Raw genomic sequence first — 17,328 nt, forward strand, 5'->3', positions numbered from 1 at the left:
AAGACAGGTCCCCTTCCCATTTAGCTGTAATAAAGACAGAAACAATGTGCCCTGCGGGGCTATAACCCGCCTTCACTCACTAACACTCGCTCGACAATACTATGTGCATTAAATATTAAAGTTTGGTACACAAAGGAACCAATTATTAAACTTTTGGCCCAAAATTAGACGGACGACCAACTTTGGAATAAATGCCGAATATTCTGCTCGAAATGCACTTCTACCGTTCGTATTTCATGATATAAGTACGCCCCCATAGAATAGGAAAACACACTGATTTATTCTTTTAAGTTGACTTATTCTGAGAACTATATGCAAATTTTTCATGGAATTGACTGGGAGATCAACTTAGAAACAAGGTATTTTTATCATTGATACATATTTATATCAAAAATATATAAAATTCAATACGATACAAAATCTTTAGTTGCAATTCTGCTTACAATAGAGTCAAGTAAAGATGAGATCCGTAGTTCTGAGTCCTGAATTTTGTATGTTTTTTGTACAAGTTTTTTGTCCATATAATCACCTAAAAGCAACACTGAGCACTGTTCACCATTTATATGAGGTTTAATAGCGGCAAACGTATCCTCTTCTGGTCTTCCTATTGTTGCTACAAGGATTTCTGTCTCTGAGTCTTCAATACCAAATTTCTGTAGAGACTGCGATATATTGGTAGACGGTGATAGGTTATACAATATTTCAGTAAATACAGACTTTGTTTTAAGTTTTGAAACCGTGTGATTATTGATTGCCTTATTGGCTGCAACTAGCACTTGGAAAGGATCTACAATTAACGAAGGTTTGATAATAGCACATTCCAACAATCCTTCAATCAGTTTTTTCTTCACTTCAGAAGTATTTTGCATGTTCCTGAACAAACATATTGTAAGTGTACAATCAGCAGTGATAGAAGCTTTATACTCTAACATTTTCAGTTTGTTATTGATACTGAGAAAATTTAAAACACATCCCTCACTCCATGCGTCTATTCGATGAAGTAAACAATCAAAATCAATCGTAAAATCAACCGCTAATCTGATTCATATTCTACCGGTGATGATTCTACCCATAAATCCATAGCATCTCGCAAAGCAGTCCGTCGTCGTGCAGGGTACCTATTCCGTAACAGTTTGCGCCAACATGATGCAATGCAAAATTGATTTTTACTTTGCGATAAGGGCATATGGACTACTCGTGTTGCATTGCATTTCGCAACAAGTTCCTAAGACCGTACAAATTAAATATTTATGGTAGATTATGCAGCATGTTTCGAGACTTCATTTCGTAACCATCTTTGCAATATTTAAGAAATTGCAACGCAAAGTAAATGTTATAAGTAATTTTACATGCAAGGCTGACTACCAGAAATTAAATGCAAATTTGCCAATGTGATGACGCTAAACCCAACAGAATGAGACCATTGATTTAGAGGGGCAGCTCAACTTTAATCATGTCTAAACTTTTATTGCTTGACGTCACATATTCTTTGGCCCTTGTTTCGTACCATCCTTTGCCAAAAATGTGGGTCGTAAAGCAACGTAAACGTACAAAATCTTATTTGTTATGCCTATTATCATAAAGTAAAGCATGAGCGTCTCTGGCAGGGGGAAGAAGGGGACACCTCTCTATCAATATTCTGTACAAAATATTCAATGTTTTAGTCTAATTTATTTACTAACGACAGACTAATATATAAATAAGAGTCTAATAAATTTATTTATTTGGAATTTAATGTTCAGGCTGTGAAACAATTATAATAGAGTTCTTGATATACCTTAGGGGTCCGTGAAGGTAAGCAGAAAGGTAACAAATGGAATCGAAGGTTATAAAGACTTTGGCCTGGGTAGTACCATTTAAATCACTTTCTTTGATTCCCCTTCCCAATTGTACATGCCAGATACCCCAGTGAAGTAAAGAGCAGATTTTGCGTTGTCTTGGCAGTTCGCTACGGAATGAATCTCGTAAATTTCAGTAATAGACATAATCAAGATATAAGTCCTTATTCTCTACAAGCTCTGGCAAAAAATTGTAATGCAATGGAAGTATCAATATTAACTATTATGCATATTATCTAAAAGTACTGGAGAGGTTTGAGAATATCTTTGATTTTTAAACTATTGCGATATGCTATGCTCTGCAATGTATGGGAAACTTGTATTTGCAAAGTCAGGAAAATCACAAGAGAAGGTTCATAAAAACTAACAATCAGCTGATGAATCTTGATTCATGCGTCACTTCTGATAAGAACGTGAAAATTACGTAATTAGGCGATAGTGCAAATATCTTTTTGGTAGGAATAGCTTCAAGGTATTATTATTTTTCAAGCATTTTAAATAATTAGACTGTTTTTAAATATATACATACTTTTGTAAATGAAACAACTAGAGAAATATTATTTTATGAAAGGAAGTCATAATAGGAATTGTTGTGAATTGGTCATTTCTCTAGGTGTGTAAGAGGGCCAACTGGATTAGTTATTTTAGTCACATGCATATATTTTATGTTTTTGATTAAAAATAAAGTTGTTACATTGACAGATATTAGGTTAGATAAAACAATATTCAGTTTAGGGGTTAAGTTTAGAGTTGCCCCTCCGTTTTTTTTTTTTTTTTATTAAAATTAGGAAAATTTACAGAAAAAAATGGGGTAAGAAATGATGATTTGGAGTTCGTATGTAATGTTTAGGTGTGAAAGTTTGGCAGTAAAGTTATGTTTAATACGAGAAAAGATTTGTAGAAGTGGGTACTATTTGCAAGACGCGGAAGGTTTCGATGAGTCAACAGCAAGGTAGTCGTATAGGATGGGGAATTGGTGCGTTGAATATGATATTTCCGCATTGAGTTTTACAGAATTATATAAGAATAATGAAGAAAATCTGTTAGATTTTTATGAGAACTATGGATTATTGAATTTAAGTGATAATTCAAGCTTATATGAGAACCTGTTCCAGTCACTGTTCTAGTCTAACGAAAGTCTTACCAGGTAACCTAGACTAACCAAACCTAACTTAAACTAACCTACCTTAACCTAGCCTAACAATTTTTAATGTTTTAACTGCATTTTTGTAGGTTGTAATCTGGAGGGGCAACTCTAAACTTAAGCCCAGTTTAGTGTTCTGATAGTGTTTTTCATGTCATTTATCGGATAAGTACACTTTCGGGGGTAAATTCTAATTAAGGTTTTTTTTTTCCTAAAAATTAACACTTTTTAATTTTGATAACTATAGCCTAGTTTTGGGTAGGGTAGGTTACGTTACGTTCCGTTCTATTTACCTCCATGATTTGTATAGGTCAGCAATGGCTTTCAAAAAAGCGTGCACTATATTCTCTTGTTTCACTGTTGATCTGAAAATGAATTCAGCCAAATACCCTTCTATGTGTTGTATCTTTCTTCTAAACACAGGTATAAAGTACCAACAACTCATTTCTGTTGAAAACTTCCTGTTTATGTATTTTTGGCTTCCCTCAATTAGCATTAATCCACTTCGGGGTTACAGAGACTCGTTTTAACATTCTGCCACCATATTATATTGGAGTTCGATCTTATTTATGAATTAGAGTAATGTAAAGTGAACACAAACGTACAAAAATCAGAACATTTCTCGAACACAAAAGTTATCATCACGTTAATATTGTTACCGCATAATATTCAAACTTCTTTGTTGCCTTCCTAGATACAAGAAAAGATCTTAATATGTAATTGAATACCCTGTATTGCGTATTACCTCCTTCAAGCGATTTTACATATTTCCAGTTATTTTTGCGGCATATTCATGGACAACACGGGTCAATTCTTCTGTCAATCTTCTCTTCAGTTCCTCCTTTGATGTTACCGGCACACTTTCCGGACTCGAAAGTCAAGTTCATCCCATAAATTTTTAATAGAATTAAGGTCCGGGCTTTGTAGTGGGGTTCAAGTTTGGGCAGTTGTATAGAAGCCATTCTCGGTTCCAAGTTTGTCGTCACTCTTGTGTAAAGTCTCTTTCAGAATGTTACCTCCACCATGTTTCACTGTTTCTTATAGATTCACTTTACTGAGTTCTTCATTTGCATTGCGCAACACTAGAACCCTGCAGTCTGACTTTAAAAACGTTGAATTTGCTCTAGTCGGGAAAAATAACATCTTTCCACCATTCTGGTTCCTTTTTCAGCTGGCGCTGCTCAAATATTGTGTTACAGCTTTTTCACCCCATTGAAAGTATTGCTGCAAGCCGATGCCCAATTGCATTTTTTACCACGAAGAGGAGAAATGAGTTGTACAATGTTTCCGTCAATCCTATTGTCCCCTACACCGGAGACCCAGAAATAAGACCATCGAGTCGCTTTTATGGCCGTATATTAAAGTGGCATTATATGAAGGTAGTTTATAGAAACTCAGCAGTTACTTACGCGTAGTTTGCGTTTATAACCTTCATGCATTATGAAATTGTACACGAGACACGATAGTTGCTTCGTATCATCGCTTACTAGTTCCTATGTGTTCACATTAATGAGTCCTTCGACACACATGACAATAATATGGGGTAGCCGAATACTAATGTGAGTCTCCGTATATGAGCGAAGCAATAACCTGGAGAAAAACAACTAGGCTATAAAGCATATTATGGAATAATTTTGAAGATAATCGAGGGAGTTTTAAATAACTGGGAGAACAAACATTCGAAAAGAAAAGAAGGACATGGAAAATGGCAGAAAGAGGATATATATCTGAAAATTCAAGAAACTGGGTAATTCACTTGCGTAAAGAAGGCAAAAGGTCCTTTGAAGTTCTTGATTTAGTTTTTTTTAAAAAATGTAGAGCTCCTTGAAATCTTCCCGTGTTGATTGGTGTACCGTCACAACCAGCTGCTGCCAACTTTGACAGATGAGTTCCGTTTTCATCCAGAAATTTGCACATAGACGCAGCGATGTCCCCTTCACTACCAGATTTCGGCACGATCTGATCCAAATATGTTGAACCTAGTTCTTCCACTATTGTTAAGTGTTCTTCGATTTGCCGTCAATACCAATGTTTTCCTTTCCTTTTTTTTTTTTTTCGCTTGCGTTAAGGGTCTGGTTTTTCTTCTATCGAAGAAGATTCCTCTAACAGATTTTCCGGCTATGTCGTTACTTTCTTGAACAGCTGCGCTGAATTTTCTCTTTTCCCTCCTGATCTTATTTTTATTAATAACAAGGTCTTTGCACTCCGTTGAAATGTCTCCTACATCTTGAATTGCTGCACTGGCGATTAGTGCAACTGCCCGGAGAAGAAATAACTGCGTTTCCATGCCATACCCAAGCAGTAGAGCGAATGGTGTTTGATGACGCAAGCTTCTGAATCCTATTAATAACAAGGTCTTTGCACTCCGTTGAAATGTCTCCTACATCTTGAATTACTGCACTGGCGATTAGTGCCGGGAGAAGAAATAACTGCGTTTCCATGCCATACCCAAGCAGTAGAGCAAATGGTGTTTGATGACGCAAGCTTCTGAATCCGTGTATGACCTGGCAAGTCGCGACGGATTCATACGCTATGCCTTGATTAGCAAGAAAATGCCAACATTCGGATCGAATAAAGACTATGCCATCTAGAAAAGTAAAACAAGTAAGTGAGGACGCAAGCAAGGCCATGGCAGAAAATTAAACAGGGTGGGAGGACGGAACTAAAAGTGGGTGGAACTCGGAAGTGCAGTCACCTCCTCGTGGTGAGTTCTGGGTTACTTTGGCCAAAGAATAAATGATCGAAAATGTTGATAAGGAATTGTATTACAGAAAAAAAATAAACTCTACTCTTATGCTTAAAAAAAATCAATTTTTTAATACATACATATAAAAAAAAACGCAATATTCTTGCCTTATGCCTTGAAATTTGGCCAACTTAAGCGAAGAACTGCACTATAGTGAATTACGTGTAGTTCAAGGTGCCCCTAAGGCTGAATTAAAAAAAAAAAAACTAAAAACGTGAAGTATGGTACCGTATAGGGCGTGTTGCATATATTTTCCATAAAACCTCGATGCGGCACATGAAGGCGTTGACTAAAGATTCTGAGAAAAAAAAATCTGGCACACTTTGCCTACTAGAAGACGCCCTTTAACCGCTTCGCCGAACCGATTTTCGAAAAAAGTTGAAATTCAGCTCACCCTAGTGTACACCATACAAAGGGGTAATTTGTGATGACATATATATATAGTATGTGATAGCTGGGCGTATATGGGTGAATTAATCCTTTCTGGGAAAAATATTCAATTCGCACACCGATTCTTCTTCATTTTTAGGTACACAGACTGTATGCCAAACAGTTGAACTTCCAATGATTTTTTTCAACTTTTTCTTGTTCTTTTTAAGCTTAAGTCCCATAATCATTGCTATTGTCTTAGTTCAATTTAAATCAGTAGTTCGTTAATCTTTTGTTGCTATTCCCTGGTGCTTCTTGACAAGGTTCAATGAATACTGTGAATTATTTAGTGAAGTAATTAAGAACTTATAATTAATATTTTTGACACAAAAATTTTCTTAAAATTTAAACCAAACCAACCCATACAATACGCTAGGTAGATTATGTTCTAACTCTCGCGCAGTGATAAAATCTTATCGCAATTTGCAAAGGACGCCGATATTCTTGATACACTGACTATAGACTCTGCAGAATGATTAATATACTAAAACAGAACTTACTTGATTTCTAGGTCGCCATCAAGTGTAATCGTTTGCAATCCTTGACGGATCTGTTTTGAAAAGTTGGTGCTAAATATTGAATTAGTTGCATCAGTGGGTAGTGTTTTATAGGTCTTGAAAGATTGTAATTTGACTAGGCACAGCCGTCCCATGGGTGGACTAGGAGGACCTCGCGCCATATATGGGTCTGATTCCATAGGGAAAGATACACTGTTTAAGAAAAGTAACAATTTACCCTTTCTAATTCATTCTGGGAAATAAAAGTATTAAAGATGATAAACCATCATTTTCTAAGTCACTTTTACAAGTGTTAGATTCTACCATTAATATTGAAAACGTGCTCCTAAAGTTAACATAGACTACGTTAAAGATAACTTGACCCATATCCAATGTAAACTTTAACACTGAGTTTGTTTGTTATAAAATTCTTGTCCACTAGATAAGAATTTGTAGATTATTCAACTCTTAAATCTGGTTGTATAGAACAGTGCATATAAAGAGAGTTTCCGCAAGTGAATTCACCGATAACTTACCGGTTACTTTAAGACTGGAGCACTCGGTACAATCATTGTCACACCGAATGCTACAGCGCTTATTACTGATCTTACTTATAGACTCATCCTAATATCATATAGCAATAGTCTATCGTATTCTTCTTACCTTTTCTATTACAGCTGCATTTGTTAAGGCTTGTGATAATAGTAAATGCCTAAGAGCTTATATTAAGCAACAACGCTTGATGGACTGACAGAATTTTATCCAAAGGGAAATAACAAAGAAATCCAAGATATGAATAAGTGTATGATCTACTTAAAAAGACGACGAGTACAACGAGAAGTTTAAAAGTTCCTTTCTTTTTAAAGGTTAGGCCGTCTTGGATCAAATAAACAATAGTGTAATTATAAATAATAGTGATAATGGAAATAATTAATCGATTTTTTAGAAATCCATTATATGCGTAAAATTAAATATTTTCAAGTTCTATTAATACTATTGATTGACAAATTATTGTTCAATTCATTTTGTTTTGCTTTTAGTGAACAAGTGGATTGTGTTGCGTGTTGTGAAACAGCTGTAGATTTTCGGTTTTAATTATTAAAATCGAAAATGATAGATGCGTACCTTTCGGATTGCTAGAAAGATACGGCCAGAGATGGAACATCTATGCATTACAGTTTTTGATCTAAGAGGATCAGGAATGAAACCTGAAGTTATAGGGATTTCTAAAGCTTTCAGTTTTTCTATAAAGATAAGGATGGAAATATAACCTATTCCTACGATACTGAGACCATATATCCATTTTGTTTTAATTCAAACTGATCTGATGCTATGTTAACAGGGTAGTAAGTTATTATGTGAAAAATTGGCATATTAGCAGAATTATAAAGTCAGTGGGCAAAAATGTGTATGAAATGAAGTTCCGCAAACGAATTGGCGTGCAGTTTCATTTTTCACTTCGAGAATATGTAGATACTATACGCAAAATGGCTATTTTCTATGGCCCTGTTAAGTTTGGCAGTGTGATGCCTTTCGTAATTAAGCCTTCTATTGCAGTTGATATTGATAAACACTATCGTTTCTTGAAGTCAAAACTGTAAAGTACAAATCTAGTTCATGCAGTTAATGTTTTGTGTAGATTATTGTATTGTACCAATTGTATTGTTGTAGCCTATTTGTATTGTATAAACTATAAGTAGATTTGTGCCTTACAATGCTCAGTAATAGTCTATCACTTTTTAAGCTAACGACCTATAAGTCTAGATAGGCTACAGGGTGTAGCCGACATTTATTCTTATTTGTCAATTCTTAGAATTGTTAGGCACCAGTAAATTTGTTAGTATTCAGTGTATGGTTATAATAGTCCAGAGACGTACCTCATCAGGAGCTTTTTTTACTACACTAAAACTTATTTTGTTCGTCTCCACTTTCCCCGTACCTAATATCAAGCATCAGGGCAAACTGTAATCATATATTTTTCATTATTTCAATGTTTCTGTGATAAGTAAATGATGTCCAGCAAATATTTTTAATGTGAGAGTTTTGTGAACAAAATAAAACGTATTTTTGAAATATTGACTTTTTTAAAAAAACATTTGCCAGAGTACCATTTTCAAAATAATGTATCTCTGGCAGAACTGAAGTAGAAATATGGAACTTGGATCTATGAGCAGTAGACAGCAGGTACTTTGTCCCCACTTTTCCTTCTTTGTTGCCCGTGTTGCCCGTGTTATATGGGAGGGAACAGGGTTGTCCCCACTTATCCCAAAAAGCAGGGAAGTGGGGACAGTAACTGATTTTTAATAGACATTTTATTGTGGAACAGTGTTCACATTGCTTCAAAATGGACCCTATGCTTATCAAGTGTACAAACCAAAGTTAATATTACCGTACGTTCAGTTTGATAATCCGAAAACTATTACTGGTACAGTAGTTGAAAGTTGAACGTTGCAAAACGTGTCCCCACTTACTCCAACTACCCCTATATATATAGATAGATACATATAAATAATAACTTTTTTCCACTTGAGAATTGTGTGTAATCAATCAGTTTTGATATGAATATTTATTTTATTTATTTATTTATTATTTTTTTGGGGGGGAGTATAGAATTAAGAATAATATAGAATAGAATTTGAGCCTGTCTTATCATTGAAATCAATTTTCTGTAAAATGCAGTTAATGTTATTTACTGTTGATACAGAGAAAGAGCAAACACAGCATCATTTTTATTGGACATCCTATATATTATGTATTATTAATTTACATATCGGATATGGATTATTCTCAGATTGCTTGATATTTTGCCATTTTATGTTTCAGGGTTTGCTTATTTAAGCAATGAAATATGGCTTTCTGCTCATGGCAGGGACAGGAAAAATACAGAGATTTTTTTGAAAGTGGTAAGTTGAATGGATTCACAAAGCTTTTAGTCCTGTGGTGAAAGTAATAATTCTTTATATCCAAATTGCAGTCAAGCTGAATCGTTTTTGATACATTTGCTCGTTCGGAGCTTAACGTCCCTTTTCAGCACACAGGCTATATGAGACGTGGACCTACAATTTAAGGTGGAATCCGAATTACCATAATGCGTTCAATGCTCTCTTACCGGGAATCAAACCCGGGACACTGTGCACAATGTGTTTTAACTGTATATACTTTTGTATTATTTCTATGTAGAAGAGCCTAAATATGATGCATGAGATCTTAATAGATTTGGCAACAACAATCCCAGTAGTGACACTGATTACATGACGAGAGCTGAATGTCTCATTGCTAACCCACGTATATGTATGTGTGTGCAAATTTTCTCATTTCTATACGAGGGATGTTTAAGCTATAACCGGAATTTATTTCTTTTTTTTTTTTTTTTTTTCTGTTACATGGAGAAGACAACATGCAAATCAATTACTGTTCTTTTTTCAAGATACTTACATATATACACACTTGTCCCATGGGTGTGGGAGTCACCGTATCCCTGAGGCATAGAATTCTTTGGAATGATCTTCCGGCTATTTCAGCACGCACGTTTTGACTTAATCGTCGGTATGGAATTTTTGTCCTCCCAAATGTTCCTTGAAGGGACCAAAAAGATGGAATTTGCAAGGCGACGGATAGAGGCTATACGGGGGAATGGTCTAGGATCTCCCAATCAAGTTTAGTGATAGCTGTGATCGCATGAGGACGCGCACAGTGATGCAGAATAATGACACCATACTTCACCGTCTGTTGTTGTTTTCTTCTGAAAGCCTCTTTGACTTGGGTACGGAGAAGGTTGCTGTAGTACGCTGTATTGAATGTGGCCCCGCATGTTAGGAAATCAATGCATATCACTCCATCTTTGTTCCAGATTACCGTCAGCATCACTTTGCCAGCGGATGCTTGTGCATTGAATTCTTTCGGTGGTGGCGAGTCAGGATGCCTCTACTCCATGCTGGAGCGGTTTGACTCCGGAGTGTAATGATGCACCTAGATCTCATTGCAGATGATTATCTTTGCAATTAAGTTCTCGCTTCTCTCTAAAACCGTTTCAGATGCTGAGACGAGACGTTTTCCTTACATTGCTTTTGGCTGAACGTTAGCATTTTTGGGACACATTTTCCGAAAATGCAAGTGTTCGTGGATGATCGTTTCCACACTTCCCACGCTGATGTTTGTTTTCGCACTCATATCTCTCACACTGATGCTTCGATTACTCAGAACGAGCTGCTTCACCCGACGAATGTTGGTTTCCTTGAGTGCAGTAGCTCGGCGTGGAGTCGGAGGCCACGTTAAGAACGGATTCTCTTCCTGCCTTTAATTTTGAACACCACTCGTACACTTGCCACTGAGAGAGAGAGAGAGTTTCTTTGTCATATTGCACACTTAATCTTCTGAAGATTTCAGCAGGTGTCACGTTTTCCATCAACAGGAACTTAAATGATGCAGCGCTACCGCACTGGAGCCAGCTCCACACTATCAGGCTTGTTGCTATCGTCCATCGACGCTCTCTGACACACTATCTGCTCAACTGCTCGGTGTCGCAGAAAAGTGTGAGTACTATCCTATCACAGGATGGAACACGGACGCCAAGCTGCGCACAGCAATGCCTGAAAAAAAAAAATGGTTATAAATTGAACGTCCCTCGTATTTCCAACTAGAACCTAAATGGTTTTAGCAGAAGTTAATGAATGGAGTGTTGATCCAATGGCCGATAATAAATGCTATATTGTTTAATGGGAGAAAAAATACGAGTGGAGTGGTTTTGTATAAGGTATCAAGTGAAAGTAGAGTTCCAAAAATAACTACATCATGGGTGTTTCATTACATGTAACACATGGATTGTCAGGTAATATTTAATAAGTTAACATGCGGTAAGTCTTTTTAGTTCTTTAAATAATAATGGCTTGTTTCTTTGCGTTAAACCGAAATCAATGACGGTATTCATAAAAGAAGTATGCGTTTCTCTGTAATAGAACAAAAATAGGAAAATAAAAATCTCGATGGAAACTGTCATCTTCCTTGGTTGGTAAAAACCTCGTACACTCAATCAGCTTACATCCCAAATTTGTGTTATCATCATTGTTTCAGTTGCTGGTTCAAATTGAAATACATAGTGTTGGTGTTAGGAAACTAGAGTGGGGATTTGTAAATAAATAAATAAATAAATAATGATGATAAAAAAAACTGGAATCAACTTACCTTACTTTATTCAAAGTATGAACCTCTTTGTCCATACACAGCTTTGCACAATCCACTAAATGCTGGAAAGACTTCCGAAAGTCCTAGACTGTAGTAGTGTTCAACATCAAGTGGCAAGGATGATTGAAACATCGTTTGACAAGTAACCCTTTAGTTGTGGTTGCAATTTCAGCAAATAAAAGTTATCACTGGGATAGAAGTCTAGCATAAACCATTTTTTGGGGGATGAAACTCACTTCCTGATAATGATGCACTCTTTCAAGTTTCTACTTGTCCTTTTTAGGAATGAGGAACAAAATATGCACACAACTTGTACTTCTTTAAATCTTCTGTTAGCATTTGATGAACAGTTGCATTAACTTTCAGGAGATTTGATATAACTCTCAGACCTGCATTTCGGTCGTTCAAAATGATATCTCGAACTTAGTACACAGTTCAGTTATTTCAACAGATCTGCTTGGACCTGATCACCTCATCATCTTCCATGGAATACTTCCCAGCAGCTTTGAACCTCTTACGCCATTCAAACACACGACAATGATATAAACAGTGCCCCACATACCTTTTACAATATTTGAAATTTTTCCGCTCGAGTTTTCCCTAAGATACTGAACTTAATATTCATTCATTATTTTATTGTTGAAACAGTGACGAGGAATCACAACATCAGTCTACTTAGCCGCGTTAGCGCTACACTGGTTACCGTCCGACCTGGAAATTTGTGCACGCAAGATTCACCACTGTGAAAAATTTTCGTGCCAAAACTCACTTCACAGAAAAATCAGTTTCGTTTCTTAGTTACACACTGAGTATTTTCTTTGCTCATAACCTTGGGATGTGAGAAGCAGTTAGCAAGAAGTTTTATTAAGCGATGTAGGTAGAAGTTTCCATCGAAATTATATTGGGATCTAAATAAAACAAGACACCATTTTTGGGTAAGTCACTTTCTTTATTCAACAGGAGGCGTCATTTATGTACTTTAACATCTATTCAGCAGCCTGCGTTGGTCAAACTGTCCATTAGGAAGAATGACTGTCCAAGTTTGAAATGCTCCGACCACAACCTTCCATAATCTTTATGATCGGATAACAGGTGCAGGCCATAAAATTAGGCGTTTCAAATGGGGTAGGAATTGTTTAACGTGTGCCTTGTTATAAAGGATGCACATATTAAAAGATCATAATTGAAGTACCTTATGCTTGGACAGTTGCTGTCTTAAGAGTCTTCATCCCGGCGAAATTAAAATACCGCTAATTTTACAGTAATTATGTGATATCTTCAAATAGATAAAAGATAATTGAAATATGGAACAAAAGCGCCCTAGACAATATTATTTTGCGTGAGGTACCGTTATCACAAGTCACCTAGTGGCTTTCCGTTTTCAGCTGTTTAGAAACGCGAAAATAAATGCCGATTTTCAAAATGACTTGAAATCGAAAGCAGATGAGTCGTGATAACGGTATCTCATATAAAATAATATTGTCTAGGGCGCTCTTGTTCCACATTTCGATTATCTTTTATCTATTTGAAGATATCACATAATTACTGTAAAATTAACGGTATTTTAATTTCGCCGGGATGAAGACTCTTAATGGTGCAGTAAATATCTATTTTATTCACGTAGAGATTCTGCTGTTCTGTTTATGAACATCCTTTATTTTGTTAGATGCAGAACATTACACTTGCTTGTAAACACAACGTATTTTAGTAGTGGTAATTTGTAAGCAATTTTACTTTCGTAGGTATGTATGTGTGTTCTCAGTGTGGATATGAGCTGTTTTCTAGCCGTTCAAAATATGAACACCATACTCCATGGCCAGCATTTACGAGTCCAATTCATAAAAATTCGGTGTCCAAAGTTCCTGAAATAGGACGACCGAATGCTTACAAGGTAAGACTTCATTTTTGTTGTGTCTTTCTCCTTTTTTTTTTTTTTTTTTTTTTCTTTATGTATAGTGAAACCTGTTATGTTGGCCACCATCTGTTCCATGGAAAAATTGCCAACTTACATAAGATAAATATACTTTGAAATAAAAACTATCACAGAAAATAAATGTACTATGACACAAAACTATCATAGGAAATAAATGTGCTGTGACATAAAAACTATCACAGAAAATAAACGTATTTTGACACAAAAACTATCACAGAAAATAAATGTATTTTGACACAAAAGCTATTACAGAAAATAAATGTATTTTGACACAAAAGCTATTACAGAAAGTGAATATACTTTGACAAAAACTACCAAAGAAAATAAATGTACTTTGACGCAAAAATTATCAAAGATCTTAATACGTGCACTTGTAATCCATTAACTAATTATTATCTACGTATTAGTTTGTATTTTATAAAGGATATATTTCTGTAATATAAGGCGAATATGAAATTAAGTTTCCTACAGATAACTTGGAAATACAAAATGCTTTCTCTAGTTTTCGCAGAAATTGTAAATATTGTGGAAGCTGAGATTGACATCTCGTAATTTAAAATGTAAAATTTTGATAAATTTTAAATAGAATCTGATTTTTTATTAAAATACTTACAATTTGATTGTTGCGAAATTCTTTCTTACGAAGAAAAATGGGAGATACGAAAACCGAGTTATTTATTCGTTATTTAGCATCCGTTATTCATTATTATTTAGGGCGATGATAAAGTGAAATCACAAACTAAACACACTTTCTTACAAGGTTGTCTATAATCTTTATTATAAATTAACTAGAAATGTAACAGCTTCGGAAGTATACCACTTCCTTCTTCAGACTACTTCTTCAACTGAAATCATAAATTATGATTTCAGTTGAAGAAGTAGTCTGAAGAAGGAAGTGGTATACTTCCGAAGCTGTTACATTTCTAGTTAATTTATAATAAAGATTATAGACAACCTTGTAAGAAAGTGTGTTTAGTTTGTGTTTAAGATGGACACAAGGCCTTTTTATCATAATATCCAAAGTGAAATCGTCTGTAATACATGGGATAATATGGGCACATCTGTCCATGTTATGTTGAAAAGAGGAATTGGTCAGATATTGCGAATATTATAAAGATGGACATTTACATATTTCATTAATATGGCTATTTATTTGTCGTAGAAAAATAGCATCAACCTCTCTGAACTGGTTGTTGGTTACAGACTTCAAATTCCGTGTCCTGATATTACACCTATCAACTATTGGGGAAAAAAATGCTAATACATTAAATTTTCGTAGGTTGCTTTATTACCTAATTATTTCATCTATAATGTAACCACAGATCATTCAAGATTTCATGACCTTGTATTTATTTGAATTTTTTTCAGGTGTCTTGCGGAAAATGTGGAAACGGCCTAGGTCATGAATTTAAAAAAGACCGAGATGATGGTGGTTCAAGATTTTGAATATTCAGTCACTCCTTAAAGTTTGTACCAGCAAATGAAGGTAAATTTTCTCTCTTGTTTTTCACTTTCGTTTTAATTACGAATTAGGCATTCCGGTTAGTAAAAGCGAATTCAACACGGGATCTTTTTACAATTTATTTACGCAAACCAGCAACTGCACTTGCACATAGGTAAATTGTTTGGAGTTCCAGTTCCTCCTCCTTCCAATAATAATAATAATAATAATTATAAATTAATTATTTAATTAATTAATAGAGGAAAGTGTGAATTCTGCCTATGAGGAAAGTTTAAAATTAGTTCCCCAAACTCAGCCTTTGTTGAGTTAGCTCTTACTACCGGAAAGCCTCAATTATACTTGACACTTTGCTCTCAAAGACATAAACCCGTTTATATTTTGGTCAGGGTTTTTTTTTTTTTCTCCCTAAACAGATTTACGGACTGTTATGGACAAAATGTAGAGCTTCTCACATAAAGTTAATATCTCGCCTATAATGAAAACAATCTCTTACCTTTGTATCCATTTAAGACTTATTATTATATCATTTCAACACTTGCTGGCGTCTTCTTCAGTAATTCATAGCCACATTATAAACAAAGTATACACAGAATCTGCACTTAAGTCACGTATTGAAAATTCGTCCGCATTTGGCTTCATTCACTAGAAGAATGTAGAGAAATATTTAAATGTACACCAACAATCTAAACACTTTCTGCACTTAGTCACTTTTAATAAAAAATTGTACTCACAATAACATCACAGATGCATAGATTTATAACTTTTTTTTTTAAATGATAGTTCATTCTTTTGAAAACTGTATTATTTAATTACTTTTGTTACTTTTCATAAAAACTTTATTCGCTAGAATGTAATATTTTAATAAAATTGGCCTTGTTCGTAACAATCTGTTAAAATGAGACTTAAGTGAATATATTGTAATATCCCATGTGAAGCTGTTTATAAACAAATCCACGCATCAAGTGTTTATAAATACCACCACGTGCTTCATCAAGAGGAACTTCCACCAGGGGGACCTGCAATCACCTGCAGACGACATTTAGCCCCTCCCACGGAGCAGAAGACGAAATCGAAGCAGGAGCGCCACCGCCACCCAAGGGACGCTATAAATTGGACAGAAGAATCCAGCTCAGTACCAGTTCTCTGGTGACCCTCCTTTAGTCTGCTACGGGACTCTTGGAGTAACCTAACCCCAGGCCTCTAGTCTGCTACGGGACTACGCCTATCCTATCTCCTGGCTTAGCCTGCTACGGGGCTCTGTCTGGGAATCCCAACCTCAGCCGCTTAGCCTGCTACGGGGCTCTGTTGGCAACTTAACCTGCCTCTGCTTGCTACGGAGCATTGATTCCTTAACTCCACTCCTCTTAGCCTGCTACGGGGCTCTGTTGGAGATCCTGTCTGCGACCACTCGGTCAAAGACTACCTTTTACTTACCTTTTTAAATAGAGACCAAATTGTATAGTATTTTTGTACAAATACTCTTATAGTGGATTTTTATAATAAAACTGGTAGTGGGAATCGATTCCGGACACTCTTTTTATTAACAGCTCTACCTCTTCCTTATATGAGACAAAATCACACAAAGTTTTACAATATAAGTGAGATACCTTTTTCATTATTTATTTAATGTGTATTTCTATAGTATCTTAAGCAAATATCTCTCCTATATTTTGTGATTTCATTGAAATGAGAGTTTGTTGTACTCATAATCTACCGTTCATCATGACTAGTCAGTATTTCGTGACTGTCGTATAACAAAGCGTAGTTGTATGATAAAATTAAAATAAATAAAAAAAATACAGATGACAGTATCCTAATTAGTGTTAGTGTTGAAATATTTGGCAAGAGTTACTTTGTACCACTTAGTTCTATGTTATTAAATTGGTGCAATTGAAATGTTCGTGAGATTGCTAGTGTATATAACCCTCAAAGGACATCAAATATGTAAAATCTGTTCACACAAATGGATTCAGAGAAACTTTCTAGTGTTTTTCGATATTCCACAAAATTTTCTTTCCATTTGAAATATTTAATTTCGATCTAAACATAAAGCCCCTATTCCGATGTCAATGGTGATCTCAGAATGGCTGACATATAG

At 35.4% G+C, this 17,328-nt stretch overlaps 1 protein-coding gene and 1 pseudogene across 3 annotated transcripts in view; one reads left to right on the forward strand and one right to left on the reverse strand.

Moving 5' to 3' along the window:
- Window positions 1-362: 362 nt before the first annotated feature.
- LOC145663779 (EKC/KEOPS complex subunit Tprkb-like) lies at window positions 363-1,072 on the reverse strand. Its single transcript, XM_081729865.1, has one exon. The coding sequence runs from the start codon at window positions 930-932 to the stop codon at window positions 405-407; it is 528 nt and encodes a 175-aa protein (XP_081585991.1). The 5' UTR covers window positions 933-1,072; the 3' UTR covers window positions 363-404.
- Window positions 1,073-2,219: 1,147 nt separating this feature from the next.
- LOC145664831 (methionine-R-sulfoxide reductase B1-A-like) overlaps window positions 2,220-17,328 on the forward strand; it is a 30,689-nt pseudogene continuing 15,580 nt past the window's right edge. Inside the window, exons 1-4 of one of the 2 annotated variants that reach the window (XR_014127525.1) lie at window positions 2,220-2,310; window positions 9,478-9,557; window positions 13,578-13,726; window positions 15,137-15,254. The product of XR_014127525.1 is annotated as a methionine-R-sulfoxide reductase B1-A-like, transcript variant X1 (transcript). Of the gene's footprint in view, window positions 2,311-2,384; window positions 2,452-9,477; window positions 9,558-13,577; window positions 13,727-15,136; window positions 15,255-17,328 lie in introns of those variants that run through there. The other variant, XR_014127526.1, reaches the window with a different exon arrangement.

Source organism: Thermobia domestica, chromosome 11 (assembly GCF_964235325.1).
Source record: "Thermobia domestica chromosome 11, izTheDome1.hap1.1, whole genome shotgun sequence".
Lineage (NCBI taxonomy): Eukaryota > Metazoa > Arthropoda > Insecta > Zygentoma > Lepismatidae > Thermobia > Thermobia domestica.